Source organism: Lissotriton helveticus, chromosome 6, assembly GCF_964261635.1.
Source record: "Lissotriton helveticus chromosome 6, aLisHel1.1, whole genome shotgun sequence".
Lineage (NCBI taxonomy): Eukaryota > Metazoa > Chordata > Amphibia > Caudata > Salamandridae > Lissotriton > Lissotriton helveticus.
Window position 1 is genome coordinate 1,389,452,118 of NC_136067.1, and position 19,239 is coordinate 1,389,471,356.

Below are 19,239 nucleotides of genomic sequence, written 5' to 3' on the forward strand. Positions count from 1 at the left end.
CGAATCCAAGGACCCACCCACATGTAAGCCCTTAAGTACCCTAAGAAAAGGGTTGGGATAATTCAGGTGACCCTCCCAGGGCAGGGTCTGGATAGGGGGGAGGTTACTCCCATGTCCTTTGTCCAGTTTTGCGCCAGAGTGGAAGACAATGGCTCCCAGAGCTGGCTTGAACTGGACTATGCATGGGGACACCAAATGTGCCCCTCATGCAGATTGAGGGGTGCTGGCAAGCGCACCCAACCAGCCCCAATGTACTAAATCCTGTCTGGGACCTTTGACAGGATGCCTATTTTTCTGCCTTCCCCTGCTTCAGCTTCGCTCAGCAGCAGTAGGGCAGAATCGTGTCTCTGGTCGGCAGCAACCATTTTGTGCTGTCTGGGTCTAGAAGGCTGGCACCAGGAACACTGAGAGCCTAATGGAGGGCTTTTCCAAATATTATAGTATTAGTTGCAGCCAGTTTTGAGATGGTCGCCGCGTAATTACACGGTGCTCTTCTATATGGTACATAGCTGCTTCAATTACAACCTGGGACAATAGACTCCGTAGGCTGTAGGGGTGTCTTGCTCATGCAGGGGTACCCTCACACTTAGAACCACGCACCCTGCCTTCAGTATTGATAATGCCTGCTATGAGAGTGACTTATAGGTTTTAAGTGCAGTGTCCCTAGATGTAGGAAACCTATATATTTAGTAAGGGTGCTAGCACCATCTTACACAGGCTGCAATAGCAGGCCTGTAGCTCCATTTTGAATGGTCTCCCATGGGCGGCATGATGCATGCTTCAGCCCATGGGGGACCTCCATATACTAGGGACTGATCAGGGTACCACAGTATCCAATTTGGGATGTACCTAAGTAGGGAACACACCAATTTAAGGGAGAAAGCAGATGGACTGGGTCCTGGTTAGCAGGATCCCAGTCAGACTAGTCAATAACAGCTTAGCACCCGGCAAAAAGTGGGGGTAACTGTAGGAAAGTAGGATCTGCTTCTTATGGTTACCCCCACGTTTTGCTTGATGTAGCACTGTTTTGACTAGTCTGACGGGATCCTGCTAATCAGGACCCCCGTCTATCTGCTTTCTCCCTAGAACTGTTATACTTTGTACTAGGTACACTCCAGATTGGATACTGGGGTACCCTTGTCAGTCCCTAGTATACGGTACACATTTACCCAGGGCATAGCTACCCCAGAGGTCTCCCATGGGCTGCAGCATGTATTATGCCACCCATGAGAGACCATGCAAAATGGTACTAGAGGCCCGCTATTGCAGCCTGTGTAATTTGAGACATGCACCATTTACGAAAGATATAGGTTTACTATATCTAAGGGTCACTGCACTTAACACCTATAAGTCACCCCTATACCAGGCCTTAATAATCGTGAAGGCAGGGTGCTTGGTTCTAAGTGAGAGGGTGCCCCAGCATGAACAGGACACCCCTGCAGCCTACGAAGTCCATTCTCCCGGGATGTCAGTAATGCATCCATAGGCTAACATAGAGTGGCATTACGCAACCGCGTGATGACCAATTCTAAAATGGCTGAAACTAACCCTATCGTGTTTGGTATCAAACATGTTGGAATCATACCCCCACACCGGTAACCGATGTGGGAGGTATCATTCCACGCCACAGAAGCGAGCTTCGTGGGGTCCCTGGTGTTCCCGGTCCCAGCCTTCTAGTCCCGGGCAGCATAAAATGGTTGCTGCTGACCAGAGACACATTTCTGCCCTCCTGCTGCTGAGCCAAGCTCAAGGAGAGGAAGGCAGCACAATAGGTATCCTGTCACAGTAAGTTGTGATCACCTCCCAGACAGGATTTAGTGTATTGGGGATGGATGGGTGCGCTTGCCAGTGCCTGAAGGTCTGCATGAGGGGCACATTTGGTGTCCCTGTGCATAGTCCAGTTCAAACCAGTCCTGGGAGCAGTTGGCTCCCGCTCTGGCGCGAAACTGAACAAAGGACAGGGGAGTATCCTCCCCATTGTCCAGACCCTCCCCTAGGAGGGTCCCCTGAATCTGTCCAACCCTCTCCCGTGGGTACTTAAGGGCTTACCTGGCTGTAGGGCCTTAGATTTGACGTGGACAGGTTTCTGAAACCAGAAACTACTGAACTTAGACAGTCTGGACACTTGGACTTTGCTTGAATTTGTTTGGACCCGACTTTGTCTCCCACTCAGTCTGCTGCATCGTATGTGCCCATGGACCAAACAGGATCCGTGCAAGACCTGTGGAGCATCAAGGACAACTGAAGACACTCTCCCATGGAGTGAAGGAGTCACTTCCCGGCATCTGCAGGCACCACATCACGAAGTACAGGTCTGCTGCTCCTGAGCTACTACGGACTCCAAAGATCCCAGCAACACAGGATGTGGGTTCCTACATCCATTTAGGCCCGAGCAGTCCTCTTACCAAGTTTGACGTCAGAATCTCTTGTGGGGGCTGTAATAACCGAACCCTGTGCACCGCGTACTTTTGCAAGTGCATGTGCTTGTTGACCATTCAGGATCAAGGGCATTGGGCTATTAATAGCCCGAACCTCTGGCACCATTTTGTATCAAGATCTTTGTCCTCCTTGCACTAGTGCTCCGTGGACTGTCATTTTGTGAAAGCACTCAAGGTCCTCTTGCGACTCCTATGCCTCCGTCCTGTGGATCCACTTGTGGGTCAACTTTACTTTACTTGAGCTTCCCTGGTTGCTCCAGTCTTTCTCCAACTCCCCTGTGCTTGGTGAGTCTCCTGGGCCTAGCTGGTCCTCCTTGCACACTTCTTTGACCCCTTGCGTGGGTTGCCGTAGCCAAGGCTTGTTGGCGCTCCCGCTGGACACCGACCCCATAGCACTCGACATCGTTCGTTGGACAGCTCGAATACGGCTTCTGGTCGTCCTTGACATCTCCTAGTCCTGCAGCTGCATAGTCAAGAACTCCTTCAACCAACCTGAAGCACCCGAAATCAATGTGCATTCGCCTATCGAGCCCCTAGTCACTCTCCAGTGACCCAGACTCTATCCTCCCTACTTTCAGGTACTCCTCGACCAGAATCCACGTTTGGATTCTAACGGGCACTTTTCTTCCTTCCAGCAGTGGCACTTCTTCGAAGTTCTCCATTGGGTTTGATGGTGGTTTCCGACACTGCACCTGTCCTCCATGAAGTCACTACTTATTCACCTTGGGTGGTTCCTTGGAGTCCAGCGATTCTACATCCTCTAGACACTGTCTTGACTCCAGTCGTGGTTCTCATACCACTTTATTAGTATATGATTTGGTCCCCCTCTGGGCGCACTGTGTATTATTGCTACTTACTGCCATTTCTGTGCTTAAGTATTGTGTGCTTTGTGATTATCTCCATGTAGGAGATAGTGTGTTGTAGTAGAGAGTGTTATATTAGTAAATACATATTTTTATAACTACTGTGCAGTGGCGGCTGCTCCATTAGGTCGTTGGAGCGCCGCCCCACTGCTTTCTCGCAGCTCAAGAAGCATAAAATAAAATAGTATTTTAAATACCATTTACTTTTTGCTTCTCGCACTGCGAGAGAGCAGAAGGCAGGGGTATATGCCTGGTTGGGGGCCGGCTGAAGGTTATGCCTGGTTGGGGGCAGGCGGCTGGTCGGGTCGGGAGGAGTGGCTTGCAACACTTTGAGACTCCTGACTTTTTGGTCGCCCTGGGGCCGACCAAAGCAGTCATGCGTACTCTACATTTTCTCTATGTAGGCTGTAGCCTACATAGAGAAAATGGCCTTCCTACAGGCGCCCGGCTGGGAGCCGTCGGGACTCCACACCAACCACAACACTGCCATTGCAGCATTGTGGTTGGCTTACAGGAAGGGAGGGTCGAGGCAGCATGCCTGTTCCGGACTGTCCAGAAGCAGAAGCGACGCAGTACCCGGTCACCGGCGGTCAGGTAAGGTTTTTTTTGGAAGGGGTTAACCCCCCATATTGCGAGATGCGACTGTGCCTGATTGTAAATATTAATCCCAGCAAGGACTGTTACAGTTCTGCATGACATCAAGAGGGGAGGCTTTGAATATTTTATCCTGAAAGTCTCCAGGGATCACGTGACTGGTGTTCCAGGGAGACTCCCAGTCCCATGAACTGGGTTTGGGCTACCAATTTGTAAACTATCTTTAAAAGGGAAAAGGAGAAATCTGGATGGGACTCTCATAGGCGGGGGAAACTATTCTGTCCGTCCCATTGTTTGCACCTTTGAATTAAAGATCCTTCGATATTGCAGAGGGATTTGTAAAGCGCCACGTCTGTCTTTAGCACGTCCTCCTAGCGCTATCTCGAACTGGTTAAGGGTTTGCTAAGAACCGCACAATTTTTGCTGAAGTGGCCATCCTAAAATACTTATTCACAGAGCACAATTTAAATATTTTAAATAAAAAAAATACATTTCATAAGATAACCAAAGACCAGACTAGCCATTCCAGACATTATGAACCACAACCTCAGAAGTGCAGGAAACATTGAGAAATCAGAACCCGAGCTTGGAGTCGGGACCGCTGCCAGCAGGGACAGGACGGCCCATGTGCTCCTCAAAGGACGGAATACTCAAGAGTCAAAGCGCTTGGACCATGCAAACGGTAAGTAGGCACTATAAAAATACCGACACAGTGCGCCGCCAATGAAGCAGAGGGAGCTGTAGGGATCTAGTAACTGATGTAGACACCACTGCAGCCCAGCCCTGGCCCCTGGGTGCGGACACGTCACACTGCACACTGCAGAAAGCTTGTAGCTGTGTCCATTTCTAGTGCACACACATTCTCAGTGTGGGCGGTGGGGCAGAGAGGCCTCCTGGGAACAGACATTGCCGCTGGTGAACTGGACAAAAAACTGCACATGAAAAAGGGTGCACTACAAACATGCCCAGAGGAAACAGTGCCCAGAACAGAAGATGCACTGCAGACATGTCCAGGGGAAACAGTGCACAGAATAGAAGGTGCACTGCAGACATGTCCAGTGGAAACAGTGCACAGAACAGAAGGTGCACTGCGGACAAGTCCAGGGGAAACAGTCCCCAGAACAGGAGGTGCACTGCAGTCACATCCAGGGGAAACAGTGCACAGAACAGAAGGTGCACTGCGAACATGTCCAGAGGAAACAGTGCACAGAACAGATGGTGCACTGCAGACATGTCCAGGGAAACAGTGCACAGAACAGAAGGTGCACTGCAGACATGTCCAGGGGAAACAGTGCCCAAAACAGAAGGTGCACTGCAGACATGTCCAGGGAAGACAGTACTCAGAAGAGAAGGTGCACTGTAGACATGTCCAGTGGAAACAGTGCACAGAACAGAAGGTGCACTGCGGAGATGTCCAAGGGAAACAGTGCTCAGAACAGAAGGTGCACTGCAGCCACATCCAGGGGAAACAGTGCACAGAACAGATGGTGCACTGCTGACATGTCCAGAGGACACAGTGCACAGAACAGATGGTGCACTGCAGACATGCCCAAAGGAAACAGTTGTGCACTGGAGATATGTCCAGAGGAAACCGTGCACAGAACAGATGGTGCACTGCAGACATGTCCAGTGGAAACAGTGCCCAGAACAGAAGGTGCACTGCAAACATGTCTAGGGGAAACAGTGCCCAGAACAGAAGGTGCACCGCAGCCACGTCCAGAGGAAACAGTGCACAGAACAGATGGTGTAGTGCTGACATGGCCAGAGGACACAGTGCCCAGAACAGAAGGTGCACTGCAAACATGTCTAGGGGAAACAGTGCCCAGAACAGAAGGTGCACCGCAGCCACGTCCAGAGGAAACAGTGCACAGAACAGATGGTGTAGTGCTGACATGGCCAGAGGACACAGTGCACAGAACAGATGGTGCACTGCAGACATGTCCAGAGTTTGAACAAATGTTGCCCTGTAGACATTTCCAGTGTTACACTGCACAGAAGAAATTATACACTGTAGACATTTCCAGTGTTTCACTGCATAGAACAAATAGTGCACTGCAGACATTTTCAGTGTGACACTGTATGGAGCGAATTGCTCACTGTCAACATTTCCAGCATTACAAAGCAAGAAAAAACAGTGTACTGTACACATTCCCAATGTTGCACTGCACAGAAAAAAACGTGGAAGGTAAGCGCTACAAAGCACAGGAAAAAATGGCGCACGTGATACATGTTTAGTGTTACAATGAAAAGATCAAATGATGCCCTGTAGATATTCCCAGTGTTGCGCAGCACGGAACAAGTGGGGCTGTATACCATGTTTAGTGCTAATTGCACTGAACAAATGGTGCACTGTAGACATTTCCAGTGTTTCACCGCACACACAGAACAAATGACACACTGTAAGTATATGTTGTGAGGTTGGTTGGGAGGCAGGGTGTGGTGCTGAGCGTATAATGCAAAGGATCGATGGGTGCTATGTGTAGGCATTCCATGTGGTCTGTGGAGGGTAGAGGTCCATAACAGTGTATGGTAGTCCTCTCGTGGAGTGGAAGAGGTGTTGTGACTGAGGTTCTGGGGGTACATGAAAGCTGATTGGTAAGTGTGGCGTGCAGCACATGTACTTTGGGGTAGACGTGTTGAGACCAGAGTGCTTGCTCGCAATGCAGTGTGTATGAATAGAAGCATTGCAGGCGCTGACACTGTGGAGTGACCAGGCAGGGCCCTGTTCCACATGGTGTGTATGGCAGCTGATACTTCTGATATTTCTTTCAGTGTGAGCTGGGTCGAGAGCAGCTGCACACGGACGGAGCTAGGTGTGCAGTACAGAGGTAGGTGGCAGAGCACGTAGGGTGAAGCTAGGCTTGTGTGGTGTTAGTACAAGGAAGCTGGCTGTGCAATGCCTGTGGCTTTGAACCCTGCTCCTGTGAAATTGTGCCCATGCTTTTTCAGACAGGGCATGGAGTGATCAGTGTTTTAGCATGTGGTGTGCATTTAAGTGCACTTCTCAGCCTACCCTGCGTTCTGTCCTCTTCTGGGCCGCACAGTGCACATGGGAGACGCTGGCTGCCCTCAGCAGCTACTCATAGTGAGGCGGCCCATGCCCGAAGTGCTCTGGCAGCTGTGCTTTGTGTAAGGGTGACCATCACTCCTCCCCGTAGCATAGGGGGGGCAAGGAACTCCCCCCTCTTCTGCGGGTGACAGACACGTGCTCTTGAGAAGAGGTGTGCCTTGGATTCTTGGCCAAGACGGTCCCCTGAAAACGTGCCTTCAAGCATGCAGTTCGAGAAAAGTTTAGGCTCCAGTTACATGGAGTTATCACTTCTCTGCTGTGGCCCAGTTCAGCAGCCTGTATTCCCCAAACCTACCGTCTGCAGGAGAAGGTGTGCACGAAAGTTCCTGCAGTGGACGCGTTAACCTGTCGCTCCCAGGCTGTTTTATGGCACAAAAAGCTGTTTCTTTTTCCTGCCTGAGTCAGTTTTGCCAGTCATTGTCTTTGTTAGAAGAGATTCATAATTGCTTTATTAACCTTCCTGCTTTCTCAAATTTGCTTGAAAAATCACAATTTGCCCAATCTTTTTTCAACATTTTCTCGGGGGCAGGACTCCCCGAACCACCTACGGTTGGTTCGGGCTCGGTCGCTACGCTTGCTCACGGCAGTGCACTACGACAATTGTTTTATGCCCCACACTTTCACATGTCACCAGCCGCCACTGCTACTGTGTCGTTCTCTTTTAATTTAACCAATACTATAAGATTGCATTCTGGTAAAACAAGCTGCTTAACATTCCTTCCAGACTAAGCCTGAGGGTTGCTCTCCAGAGCTACCACTTGGATAGCTTTCAAAGGTGATCTTTGACCTCTTAAATCAGCATAAGGGTTGTTTGAACTGGTGCAAGGTGCACACTTTAATTAGTAGACAGCATATACCAGGCCAACATCTCACAGTAACCATAAAAGCAGATCCTACTTTCCTACACACAGATAAACTTTCTTACCCACTACCATGTCCTCTGTCTTATCCCCATTAGGCATGAGGGAGTTTGTGTTCTTCCATGTCAAGATTTTGCTCAAGCCCGGGTTCAGGAACAAAGAGTCACGGTTCTGTGCCGATTATAAAAAGGAAATATTCTGAGTATCGTCGGTATATGAAAACAGGGGAAGTCCATAGCTCTCCACTAAGACTGCCAATGGCGGGCGTGGGCGTGCGTAGACAGACTTGCCAGCGGCGCATCAGCTGTGCGTCTGACCATCCAATTGTACCTTCTAGTCCCCCAGGTTTTTCCATCATCAAGAAGAACTGAGAGGACCAACACGGTGGTGGCATAGCTATCATTCACAAGAACATCACTGTGACAGAAACAGACTCCTTCTCCCTCCCACCATTTGAATATCTCAGCATTAGCATAACGCCTAAAGGCAATAAAGTAACAAAATGTCACCTACTCTACCACCCACCAGGAAACACACTCCCCCCTTCAGCGAACAACTGTCATATCTGATAATACATTGCTCCCTCCCCAACGCCAACAACATTATACCAGGAGACCTCAATCTCCATTTGAATGAAGAGAAGGACATACGACTCAAATCTTTAAGCTAACTCTTACGCAAAAGAGATCTTACGATATATATTGCAAAGGCCAAACCCACAACAGAGGTTCAACCGTAGACGCCATCAGAACAATTCAATAAACATAGACAACATCCTGCCAGTCGACTGGTCAGATCAACACATCATCATGTTTCACCTGAACCAAATGGAAGTACCTCCAAATCGATCTCGGAACTCTCTCCAATGGTCAAGAAACATCAATCAGATGCCTCTTTCCGATCTGAAAGAAAGAACGATGTCCCCCCCTTTACAGGCAACCTTGCCATTGACAAGCTTACAACCCACTACATTTTGACAATGAAAGCCATCCTAAACCAAGTAGGCCCATGAAACTAAAAAGGATCAGAGAGACACCACAAAGATCCTCGTTCAATCAAACACCTCAACTGGGAAAGAAGACAACTAAGAGCTGCAGAAAGACTCTGGAGAGCCAACCCTTTCCCAACCCACCTATATCACCTCAAAGGGGAATGCAGGAAATGCAAAAATGGATGTATGTCATTACAACGCTGTGTTTACACCGCTGTACCATTACAACGCAGTTATCACAACGCAAGTTGTTACAAGGACTTGCGCTAGTGGCGCTGGACTTAGGAATAGTATGATTTACTATTCCAACTCCAGCCCTCGTAACAGTAGGGAAGGTGTTGGAAAAGTAAATCATACTATTCCTTAGTAGAGAGCGCCATCCAGCGCAAGTCGTTGTAACGACTTGCGTTGTTATGACCGCGTCGTAAAGGTAGCGCGGTGTAAAGACCGCGTTGTAATGGTCGTCTCCCGCAAAAATCTCATACTAACAGAGAAAGCCACCTTCTTTCACAGTCTGCTAGATAAAGCAAAAAACCTCCCCAAAGAGCTTTTCGACATCATCAAACGGCAAACCCCTAAAACTACTAAAGAAGCCCCTCTTGTCTCCAAAGTAAGATGCAACAACTTTGCTAAATTCTTCAATCATAAAGATTAAACTCTCCCTAGGCTGCCAAATGCAGATGTCCACTGATTCCCCCCCCCCCCACACATTACAGAGGTTAGCAACTATTCTACCTACCCACCGTTCTCACCAGCAGTGGCTTCTCTACCTTTGACCACCATACTTTACCAACGCACAAGGCCCTACACAGCACCCAGGAGTTGGAAGACTTTCCACCCCCTCACAGAAGAAGACATCTACAAGGTGATTGCAAAATCCAAACCCTCTCCATACTATGAAGATCCTCTTCCAGCCTCCCTGGTTAAAAGTCTCAACCACACCATTACCCCTCTCTGGACCAAGATAATACACAGGTCTCTCATTAACGGGACAATGCCTGACTGTGTCAAGAAGGGCCAAGTCACCCCCGCTAAAAAAAACATAGGTGCAGACCCGGATGACCTCAGCAATTTCAGGCCCCGTTTCCAACCTCCCCTTCCTAGCAAAAACTTTAAAGAAGTGTGTTCGCTCCCAATCAATACAATGACAGCAACAACCTTTTTGATTCCACCAATCCGATTTCAGGAAGGAATGCAGCATGGAAACAGCTATGATGAATATAGCAGATGATAAACATAATTCTCTGGATGCAGATACATTTTGCATGCTCATCCTCCTTGACTTATCAGTGGCCTTCGACACAGTCGACCACAAACCACTTTTGAACTGACTACAACAACGAATCAGAGAAGATGGCGCGGTTCTGAAGAGGTTCTCGTCATTTCTACACAACCGATCTCTAATAAAAAAATTAAAGAACTCAACTTTTGCTGCTTATGCCATCACACAAGGCCCCCCACAAGGCTCAGAACTGTCACCTACACTCTTCAATATATACATGGAACCCCTCACCGTAATACTTGAACAAGCAAACATTGCCTACCACCTATATTCAGCCGGCACCCAATTTTACCTGGAAATATCCTCTTTGGATGACATACGCCGGCTGAACACCACTCTCACACAAGTCCAAAACTGGCTGACACACAACCACCTTAAACGTAACCAAGAAACCATGGAAATCAATCCTCCTTTTGTCCAACAATAGCCAGCCCCCCAGACATAAGAATCGCTAAATAACCAAGATGCCCTGAAATGCAAACAGACTCTGGCGGACTCCACTAAATCTCTGGGGCTAACCCTCGACTCAAATCTGAACATGAGCACTCACGTAAAGACTACAGCAAAGGGTGCCTTTTACAACCTAAAACTCCTTAACAAAATTAACTCCTTCCTCCCACCAAATGACCTAAAAACTTCCACACAAGCTCTGGTACTATCCAGACTGGTTTACAGAAACTCCACCCTCACAGGCATCCCGAAATCTCACTTAGCCCTTCTGAGAGCCACTCTTAATTCAGTGGCAAGGATGATCACATGACCACATCTCCCACGCAATCAGTCGGCTAAAGTGGCTACCTATCGAACCATGCTTTTGATTCAAGACTGCATGCCTCACCCACTGAGTTGTGCACATTGGTAAACCAGCATTCCTCGCATCCAAACTCACAAAGGCAGGCCAAACAAGAAACCTAGGAAGCTCTAATACACTTCTCATCACCCCCCTAAAAAACACAAACAAAAAGCCCTCTCTCGCTCCTTCTCAGAGAATGCCCCCAAAATCTAGAACTCTCTCCCAGTACATATCACAACTAACTCTTTCTTCATGAGTTTCAAAAGAAAACTGAAATAATTCTTGCTCATTCAACACCTCAACCATCCAGGATATAACATCTAACTCACTCTGGAACTACCATCTCCTTCTATCTTATTTTCACCCAAGGACTATACACTGACTTGAGACTCCTCACTCTATGAATATTGTATTGATACTGATTGATAATGCCTTGACAATGATGTAAAATGCTCTGATACCGTCAGGTCTAGCCAGCGCTATAGAAAACTCTTTAATAAATAAACAATTAGTATTTGACAATGCTATAAACACGACCTAGTTAAGTGGAATCCAGCCTGTTACAGGCTTTATGCTTTTCCGTCATACCAGTCCACACCTGTCACAACTTGCTTCAGGCAACATACCGGCTGCTGCAGGAACTTTAAGGAGGTTTGAGAGATGCCCACAATATTCCTGAAGTCAATTCTTTCGCGCTGGAGGATGATGAGTAGTATTTCCAGCACTGCCAGTCTTTGCTCCCATACGAGCTGAGATTAGAAAGAAATATGGTTTTAAACATGACTGCTCATACCAAGAGCAAGAAGCCTACTTCCTCAGTTCTTACCATTGCTTTCCCTCACCCTCTGCCAGTGGAGGTGGTGTCAGAGCTGTATTCGCATGAGCATACTTACTTTCCTAAAACACTCCAAATAGCGACAACAGGAGATGGCCGTTCTATCTGGGTAGCACGTAGCACAGAAATCCAGTCTTCGTAGGATTGTGGGTCTGTCCATCTCTTTCAGATGCTTCATCTTTGGAACTGTGGCAAAATACAGAAAAAATGAACATGCTGGATTCCCCAAATAAAAGAAAGATGTTACTATGCACCTGAATTTTTAGATCAATGTATCTCTCCAGAAAAGTATTTTACTTTAAGACTCTCTAGATTCTTAATTTAAAACCAGCACAACACAAATACATACTCCATTTGCAATCTGTGAAACAGCAAGAGTATGGTTTTGTCAGGAAGCCTTTGCCTTGGACCATAATCTTGCATATTTAGAAAGCCCCATGTAGCTAGTAAGGATTTTTTTCTATAGTGAATCTGCCAGTGCTCTCATGCACTGTAGGATGAACTGAATGTTGAGCAAGCACCGTGTTCTTTTGTCCCACTGGGCATTCTTTGTTTTTCACATCCAAACTCCCAAATCATGACTTAATTAGAGGAAAACAAAAAGTACGTTGCTTTGATGTCCAACTATTTTTCTCTGTGCATCAGGCCATTGTTTGCATTTCATACCTGAGTAAACATGCCTTAAAGACTCTACATTAACTGCGTTGATGTTTACTAGATCATTACTGCGGCTTTAAGGGCTTCAAACTGCTAAGGGAAGGGCAGATAGGTGGAGTTAACAGCTTGAAGGATAAGAGATACATTGATCTGTAATGTACAAGACATTTCACTCAATAGTCCAATAACCTGGCAGAAAATGCCTACGGTAAAGAAATAATTTGCAATATCATAGAAGATTTGGACTTTAAACACCTCCAGCCATGTAGCCGGTAACTGAGTAGAACATATAGTACTGCTAAGTTCTGACATTTTGATACCTTAACTAAGACAGGTTGGACAAAAGGTACATCTTATACAAGGGATCATTTTGGAGGGGATGTGAGTCTCTGGTATCTTGATAAATATGTTCCCAGAATATTCCTTTTATCTTCCTTATTTGAAGACACTGTAGGCTTCGGGGTTTGAACAGACTGTAGAATGCTTATCTAAGGTTAGCCTCCATGTTGGTACAGGTCTCTAGGGCCTGTGAAATCTTTTGACAGCTATTACTATTGTCTCTGGAGCCAGAGAACACATATTCTACTACAAGCTCACTGAATTGCTAGGTCCCTCCTTTTGAGGATTCTACTTTTAAAGTCAAAGTTTATAAAGGCAGGGAAGGTACACAGATCAGGTTGCAGGTGGCAGACGAGGGTTATGCTGCTTCGGCACTGGAGGTGCCTTCTGAAGGTCTTAGGCTCCAAAAGACAGAAAGGAAATTTCAGATGGATATTATGGCCCTTGAGACACAGTTTCCTGTACTTGTGATTTTAAATGAGTGATGGTGCCAGGCAGAGTCTTCAAACTCATAAGACTTGCAGATGGAGAAACCAGGCTTGGTGAAGCAGGCATAAGCTCAGGGTGGATGCTAATAGGCACTAATGCACAGCAGGGTCCATCAGCACCCCCATCAGAGCTTCACAGCCCTCATGGACAGAATTTGTGCCTTGAAGGGGTACACACAGACAATGGGAGTAGTCTCCACACTGACAGCTAGTGGTTCATCTTAATGCACCTCCACTCTCTATCCGTTCCAATGTTTACTTGTCGAAATCTTTGTCAGGCTATGCAGTGGTTGGAGTCCTCCAGGCTCAGCAGTGTCTATTGAACAAGGATTCTTACTTCAGTGTACTGGGCAGCTGGATTTGAACTCTGGGCTGAAGCAAGTCATATTTTCTACATTCCAGTGAGTCATTCTCCTTCTCTTCTTGATGTTGCAGAAGAAACACAGTATTGACCTCAGCTCTAGAGTATGTTCCCTACTCCTTTAAGGGTTGCATTCAAGTTATCTTACTATGGTCTCAGTAAGTATGCAACTTTGGTGATGGACATATGCTAACACATTGGGCTACAGAAGGTAAACACAAAGGAACTTTAATGCTGTGTTAAAGTTTGTGATTTGAACTGAGGCACATACACCTGGCTCTGCAAGGGTTTCTCCTTCGAGAGTGGGTATCAATGAGAGAACAGTGCAGAGGGGAGAGATAGAAAAAAACAAACTGCAGCTCTACCTACCAGTAAACCTTGTTGATCATCCTGCAGCCTTAAGGGCTTTTTATAGACCCACATTGAGATGTTCGTCACCACGTATGTACCCAATGAGTAATCACACATACAATCAGAGGAATCTATGACATATTATCGACAGACAGAATATAGACATACAAAAATATCGAAGCAAAAATATCGACATCAAAAATATCGAAGTTCTATCTATATAAAGGTAAGTACAAAAATATCGAGCGAAAAAATATCGTAGTACAAAAATATAGAAGTAAAAAATATCATTTTTTTAAATGTATTAATAATAATATAAAAATAATTTTAAAATACATATAATTTAATAAATTATAGATATAAACATTAAAACATATTTAAAAAATAATAACTAATACATATATATTTAAAATAAATTAAAAACTCTACATATAAATTAATATATATACTTACTCTACATATTGCAGCAGTAGTGAAAGCGTTGGATAGCGTAGGGGTAAAAATTACTATTCCCACTCCAGAGGGTGCAACAGTAGGGAAAGCGCTGGATAGCGTAGGGGTAACAATTACTATTCCCACTCCAGAGGATGCAACAGTAGGGAAAGCATTGGATAGCGTAGGGGGAAAAAATACTATTCCCACTCCAAAGGGTGCAACAGTAGGCAAAGCATTGGATAGCGTAGGGGTAAAAATTCTATTCCCACTCCAGAGGGTGCAACAGTAGGCAAATCGCTGGATAGCGTAGGGGTAAACATTACTATTCTCACTGCATAGGGAGCAACAGTAGGGAAAGCGTTGGATAGCGTAGGGGTAAAAATTACTATTCCCACTCCAGAGGGTGCAACAGTAGGGAAAGCGCTGGATAGCGTAGGGGTAAAAATTACTATTCCCACTCCAGGGGGTGCAACAGTAGGGAAAGCATTGGATAGCGTAGAGGAAAAAATACTATTCCCACTCCAAAGGGTACAACAGTAGGCAAAGCATTGGATAGCGTAGGGGTAAAAATTACTATTCCCACTCCAGAGGGTGCAACAGTAGGCAAAGCGCTGGATAGCATAGGGGTTACTATTCCCACTCCATAGGGAGCAACAGTAGGGAAAGCGTTGGATAGCGTAGGGGAAAAAAATACTATTCCCACTCCAAAGGGTGCAACAATAGGGAAAGCGTTGGATAGCGTAGGGGTAAAAATAACTATTCCCACTCCAGAGGGTGCAACAGTAGGGAAAGCATTGGATAGCATAGGGGAAAAAATACTATTCCCCCTCAAAAGAGTGCAACAGTAGGGAAAGCGTTGGATAGCGTAGGGGTAAAAATTACTGTTCCCACTCCAGAGGGTGCAACAGTAGGGAAAGCATTGGATAGCGTAGGGGTAACAATTACTATTCCCACTCCAGAGGGTGCAACAGTAGGGAAAGCGTTGGATAGCGTAGGGGTAACAATTATTATTCTCACTCCAAAGGGTGCAACAGTAGAGAAAGTGTTGGATAGCGTAATGGTAAAAATTACTATTCCCACTCCAGAGGGTGCAACAGTAGGGAAAGCGTTGGATAGCGTAGGGGTAAAAATTACAATTCCCACTCCAAAGGGTGCACCTGTAGGGAAAGCGTTGGATAGCGTAGGGGTAGAAATTACTATTGCCACTCCAACGGGTGCAATAGTTGCAAAAGCGCAGAATAGCGTAAGGGTTATATTAACATACTTATCAATTAGATATTTTTTTTAACAAAAAAAGATATAATATTTTATTTACTAAAATATATTACTAAATACCAAATATTTATAATTAATATTTACTTAAATAACAATAAATTACTTCCCACGCTACTCCCCCTTTAACATACAACACACTACACATACAAAAAAACACAATTAATATAAATACCAATTAATCAATTAATAACAATTAATATTATTAAATTGATGTAATTATAAATTAACTAATTGACAAATATTAATTACCAATTAAAAATTAATTACCAATTCATAATTAATTAACAAGATATTTACAAGAATAAACACAATTTATTATTAAATTATTTATAATTAATATTATCAAATAATTTTAAAAAACAAATTACCAATTAATTAATTAACAATTCATTAATAATAAATACCAATAAATAAATACAATCTCTTTAATTAATTTAATTTAATTATTTTGCACCCTATTCCCCTATAAACACACAACCCACTACACATACATGAATCACATAAAAATGTAATTAACATTTAATCGCTTAATAATAATTAATTACCAATTAATTATTAATTAACAATAACAAAAAATAAAAAAATATTACTACATTAACTCTAATTAATTTAATTAACTAATTAATAATAATTAATTACCAATTAATTATCAATTAACAATTAATTATTAATAAAAAAAATAAAAAACGTAATAATGAATTAATTATAATTAAATTACTTCCCACCTTATTCCCCTATAAACCCACAACCCGCTCTGATGCTAAAACGCAAAATGTAAACAAAATTACTCATTTCTAAACATACATTAAAAACATGTTTAACAAACGTATAAAATACATAATAAAATACATAACACTAAACAAAATTTCGATATTAGTAACATACATACCTTGAAATCGATATTCTGTCCATCGATATTATTGCACATCGATATTCTATACCATCGAAATTAAAACATCGATATTATTGTAAATCAATATTTTAATTTCGATATTTTGTCTCCCTACCCAATCACAGTAATGAGAAGACCCAGTCATGAAAGACTGCACAAATGTACATAGGAAGAGCTTGTAGGTAATCCCTCCACTGGGGTGCACCCCTCGACTATTAATCAGCTATCACAAACCAGTGTAATGGCCGGGTCACAGAAACAGTCACAACCCCATGGAAAATAAGTATTACTTTGGCTGTGTCACTGACACCCAACAGATTCTTGCACTGTTCTGGTGAGCAACATCCAAATCCCAAAACCTCTCAGCAGACTTTTGTCACAAGTGTCCTGCGTAAGAAATCATACCGGGTCAGGGAGTTTCAAACCTACCCACATGGAACCCTAGGATAACCTCTCAAGTGAATGCCTTTGACTGTCACCTGACAGGGAAAATAATCCTTTTGGACAGGTGATGATTACAGGAGATTCCTTTTTAGAGTGGGTTGAATCACTTGACATAGGTTACCAGTTATGATACGTTTCCTATACCTCTGGCCAGAGAAAAAATGTTCCATAATGTTTGGTGCTAATTCATTTCCTTTTCTTCAAAGAGTGTGAAGAGGTTCCATGTTGAAACTGTAATTGTGTTTATTGATCTTCAGTTTCCTTTAACTAGATGCTTTATGTTGGATTTTCTACATCATATATTGAGGGAGAGGGGCTGGTTATCTACCTGAGCAGGTGTCTTAGTTAAGCTAACCACTGGCATTTAGTGCCTGTGAAAGTTTCTCCTGCACTAGGTACTGGAATTGTAATGTTTGATTAAACATTTAATCCCTAATCACATTATTTTTATTGATCATCACCAGTGGATTACAGCCTTGAATATCTATTCATAGCGTATCAAAATTCAATGAAGTTTAAATAAACACTAATTCCAAGGAAGAAAAAAAGATTGATCTTACTTCCATCCTCGATCATGTGGGAACCACATTGAGAAAAACAGCACCTTTTCTGAAACATTAGAGTGAAAAGTGGTTACCTTTTCATACATAGAATTAATGTTCATACATTGTTATAAATTACCACTTGTATATGTTAAAATCTGCCAATATTGTGACATTGCAGTATCTTCAATTGGACTAAACTACCAAAAGCTTACATTTCTGCACCTCATTGGCTGCTTTCAGAAGGAAGCATCTATTCTCTGCAACCAATACTTGCCCTCGGTTAGACTTCAGGTTAAACTCAAGGCTCTCATAAGAACTATACTGCGATACAAGCCTGGCCTTACCTAGCCTGCCCAACTCCAAACAGTGTGCCACGTAAAGAAGGCACAAGGGCCAAGTTAGACCCAAACATGTCCACTGCCATTAACAAGCAACAAGGCTAAGTAGAAAGCAAACCCTCAAATTTCAGAGAAGCAAAGGCCCTGCAAGACCCAAAACCATTAGTATCTGCACACAACCAACATGCAACCATCAACTAACAAATGCCATCAACCCTCCTCATGCAGACAAACTCTTCCCTGACATAGAAAAGCTACCAGATCCTGAGAGACATTCGTGGATGAGCCAAAAAGACATCAAGTGAAACAACATTTGTGCTGCACTGCCAGCAAGTTGTCTCTAACAACACACACAAGAAAGTCCTGAATTCAGTTGGTGTTTGTTTTATGGTACTAAGTATGTGTTTTGTGAGCTAAGACTAGTTTCTTGTCAGAGTGTTATTCATTTTTGTGTAAATGCCTCCAGTATCAAAACCAAAGTCATCTGCTTGGCTTATCCAGAAAACGCTTCTACCTCTGCCTCAATAGCGTGGCTATGAAATACCAAGGGATAAAGAGCTAGGCAGTGTCTCCATCACTGCCAATGAGAATGTGAGATAAATATACATCGTGCCATTGAGGAAGTGAAACACATTCTGCATCAAATATATAGCTTTTTTTTAAGGAACCACATAAATCCGGCAAATGCTAACAAATGCTAACCAGAAAAAGAGGCCATGTCAGCTTCAAACCTAACAAGAATAGACTAACAACCATGCCGCCATCAACCAAGTGCCAATTAGAAGGATTCCCACCAAACCAGGGCAAACATGCCCGTCATTTACCAGAGAACCAGAGGAAAACCCTGACCCTTCTCTTTCAAAACTAAAGCACCTTGTACTCTGAACAACAAATTGATACTCACCCTTAGCATTTTGAAATTAGCTTAAATAGATCAATTCGTAGATTCCTGGAGATGGTATTCAGGAACAGAGAACTGAAAACAAAAAAATACAGTATGAAATAAATACAATCATTGACAAAACCTTTAGAAACACGTTTGTGGATTTTATACACTATGAGCAACTGTGTTCAGTTGGCACTGGCCTCTATGCCAGCAGACTGTAACAATAGAGTCTCCAGCCCTGCTCTGAGTGACTGAGAGTCTTTTCAAGGGCAGATCTATACACAACTGTATTATTCAAGGAGTATCTCCTTGTTTTGTTAAATCTACAGTTGGGATTGAGTCTGTATTATTAAAAGAGTTATGAGGGTTATGAAGAGCAGAGCTCTTGGTGTGTCTGAACTGAATTTTCAGGCCGGAGGTGATCTAGTGAATGTGGGCTCTGGGTGGCATATCACCTGAATGCCGCATTGTTCATGATTGTGACAGAAGGGGTGATAGATGT

The 19,239-nt window shown here is 44.2% G+C and overlaps 1 protein-coding gene across 1 annotated transcript in view; it reads right to left on the reverse strand.

Moving 5' to 3' along the window:
* The window catches only part of LOC144761752 (uncharacterized), a 136,321-nt gene extending 118,740 nt beyond the window's left edge, over positions 1-17,581 (reverse strand). Inside the window, exons 1-3 of the mRNA XM_078647004.1 lie at positions 17,529-17,581; positions 11,785-11,912; positions 11,518-11,640 (exon numbers count right to left, since the gene is read on the reverse strand). Coding sequence (XP_078503130.1) covers positions 11,518-11,640; positions 11,785-11,912; positions 17,529-17,544 — 267 coding nt within the window. The 5' untranslated portion in view covers positions 17,545-17,581. The remainder of the gene's footprint in view (positions 1-11,517; positions 11,641-11,784; positions 11,913-17,528) is intronic.
* Between the last annotated feature and the right edge of the window lie 1,658 nt (positions 17,582-19,239).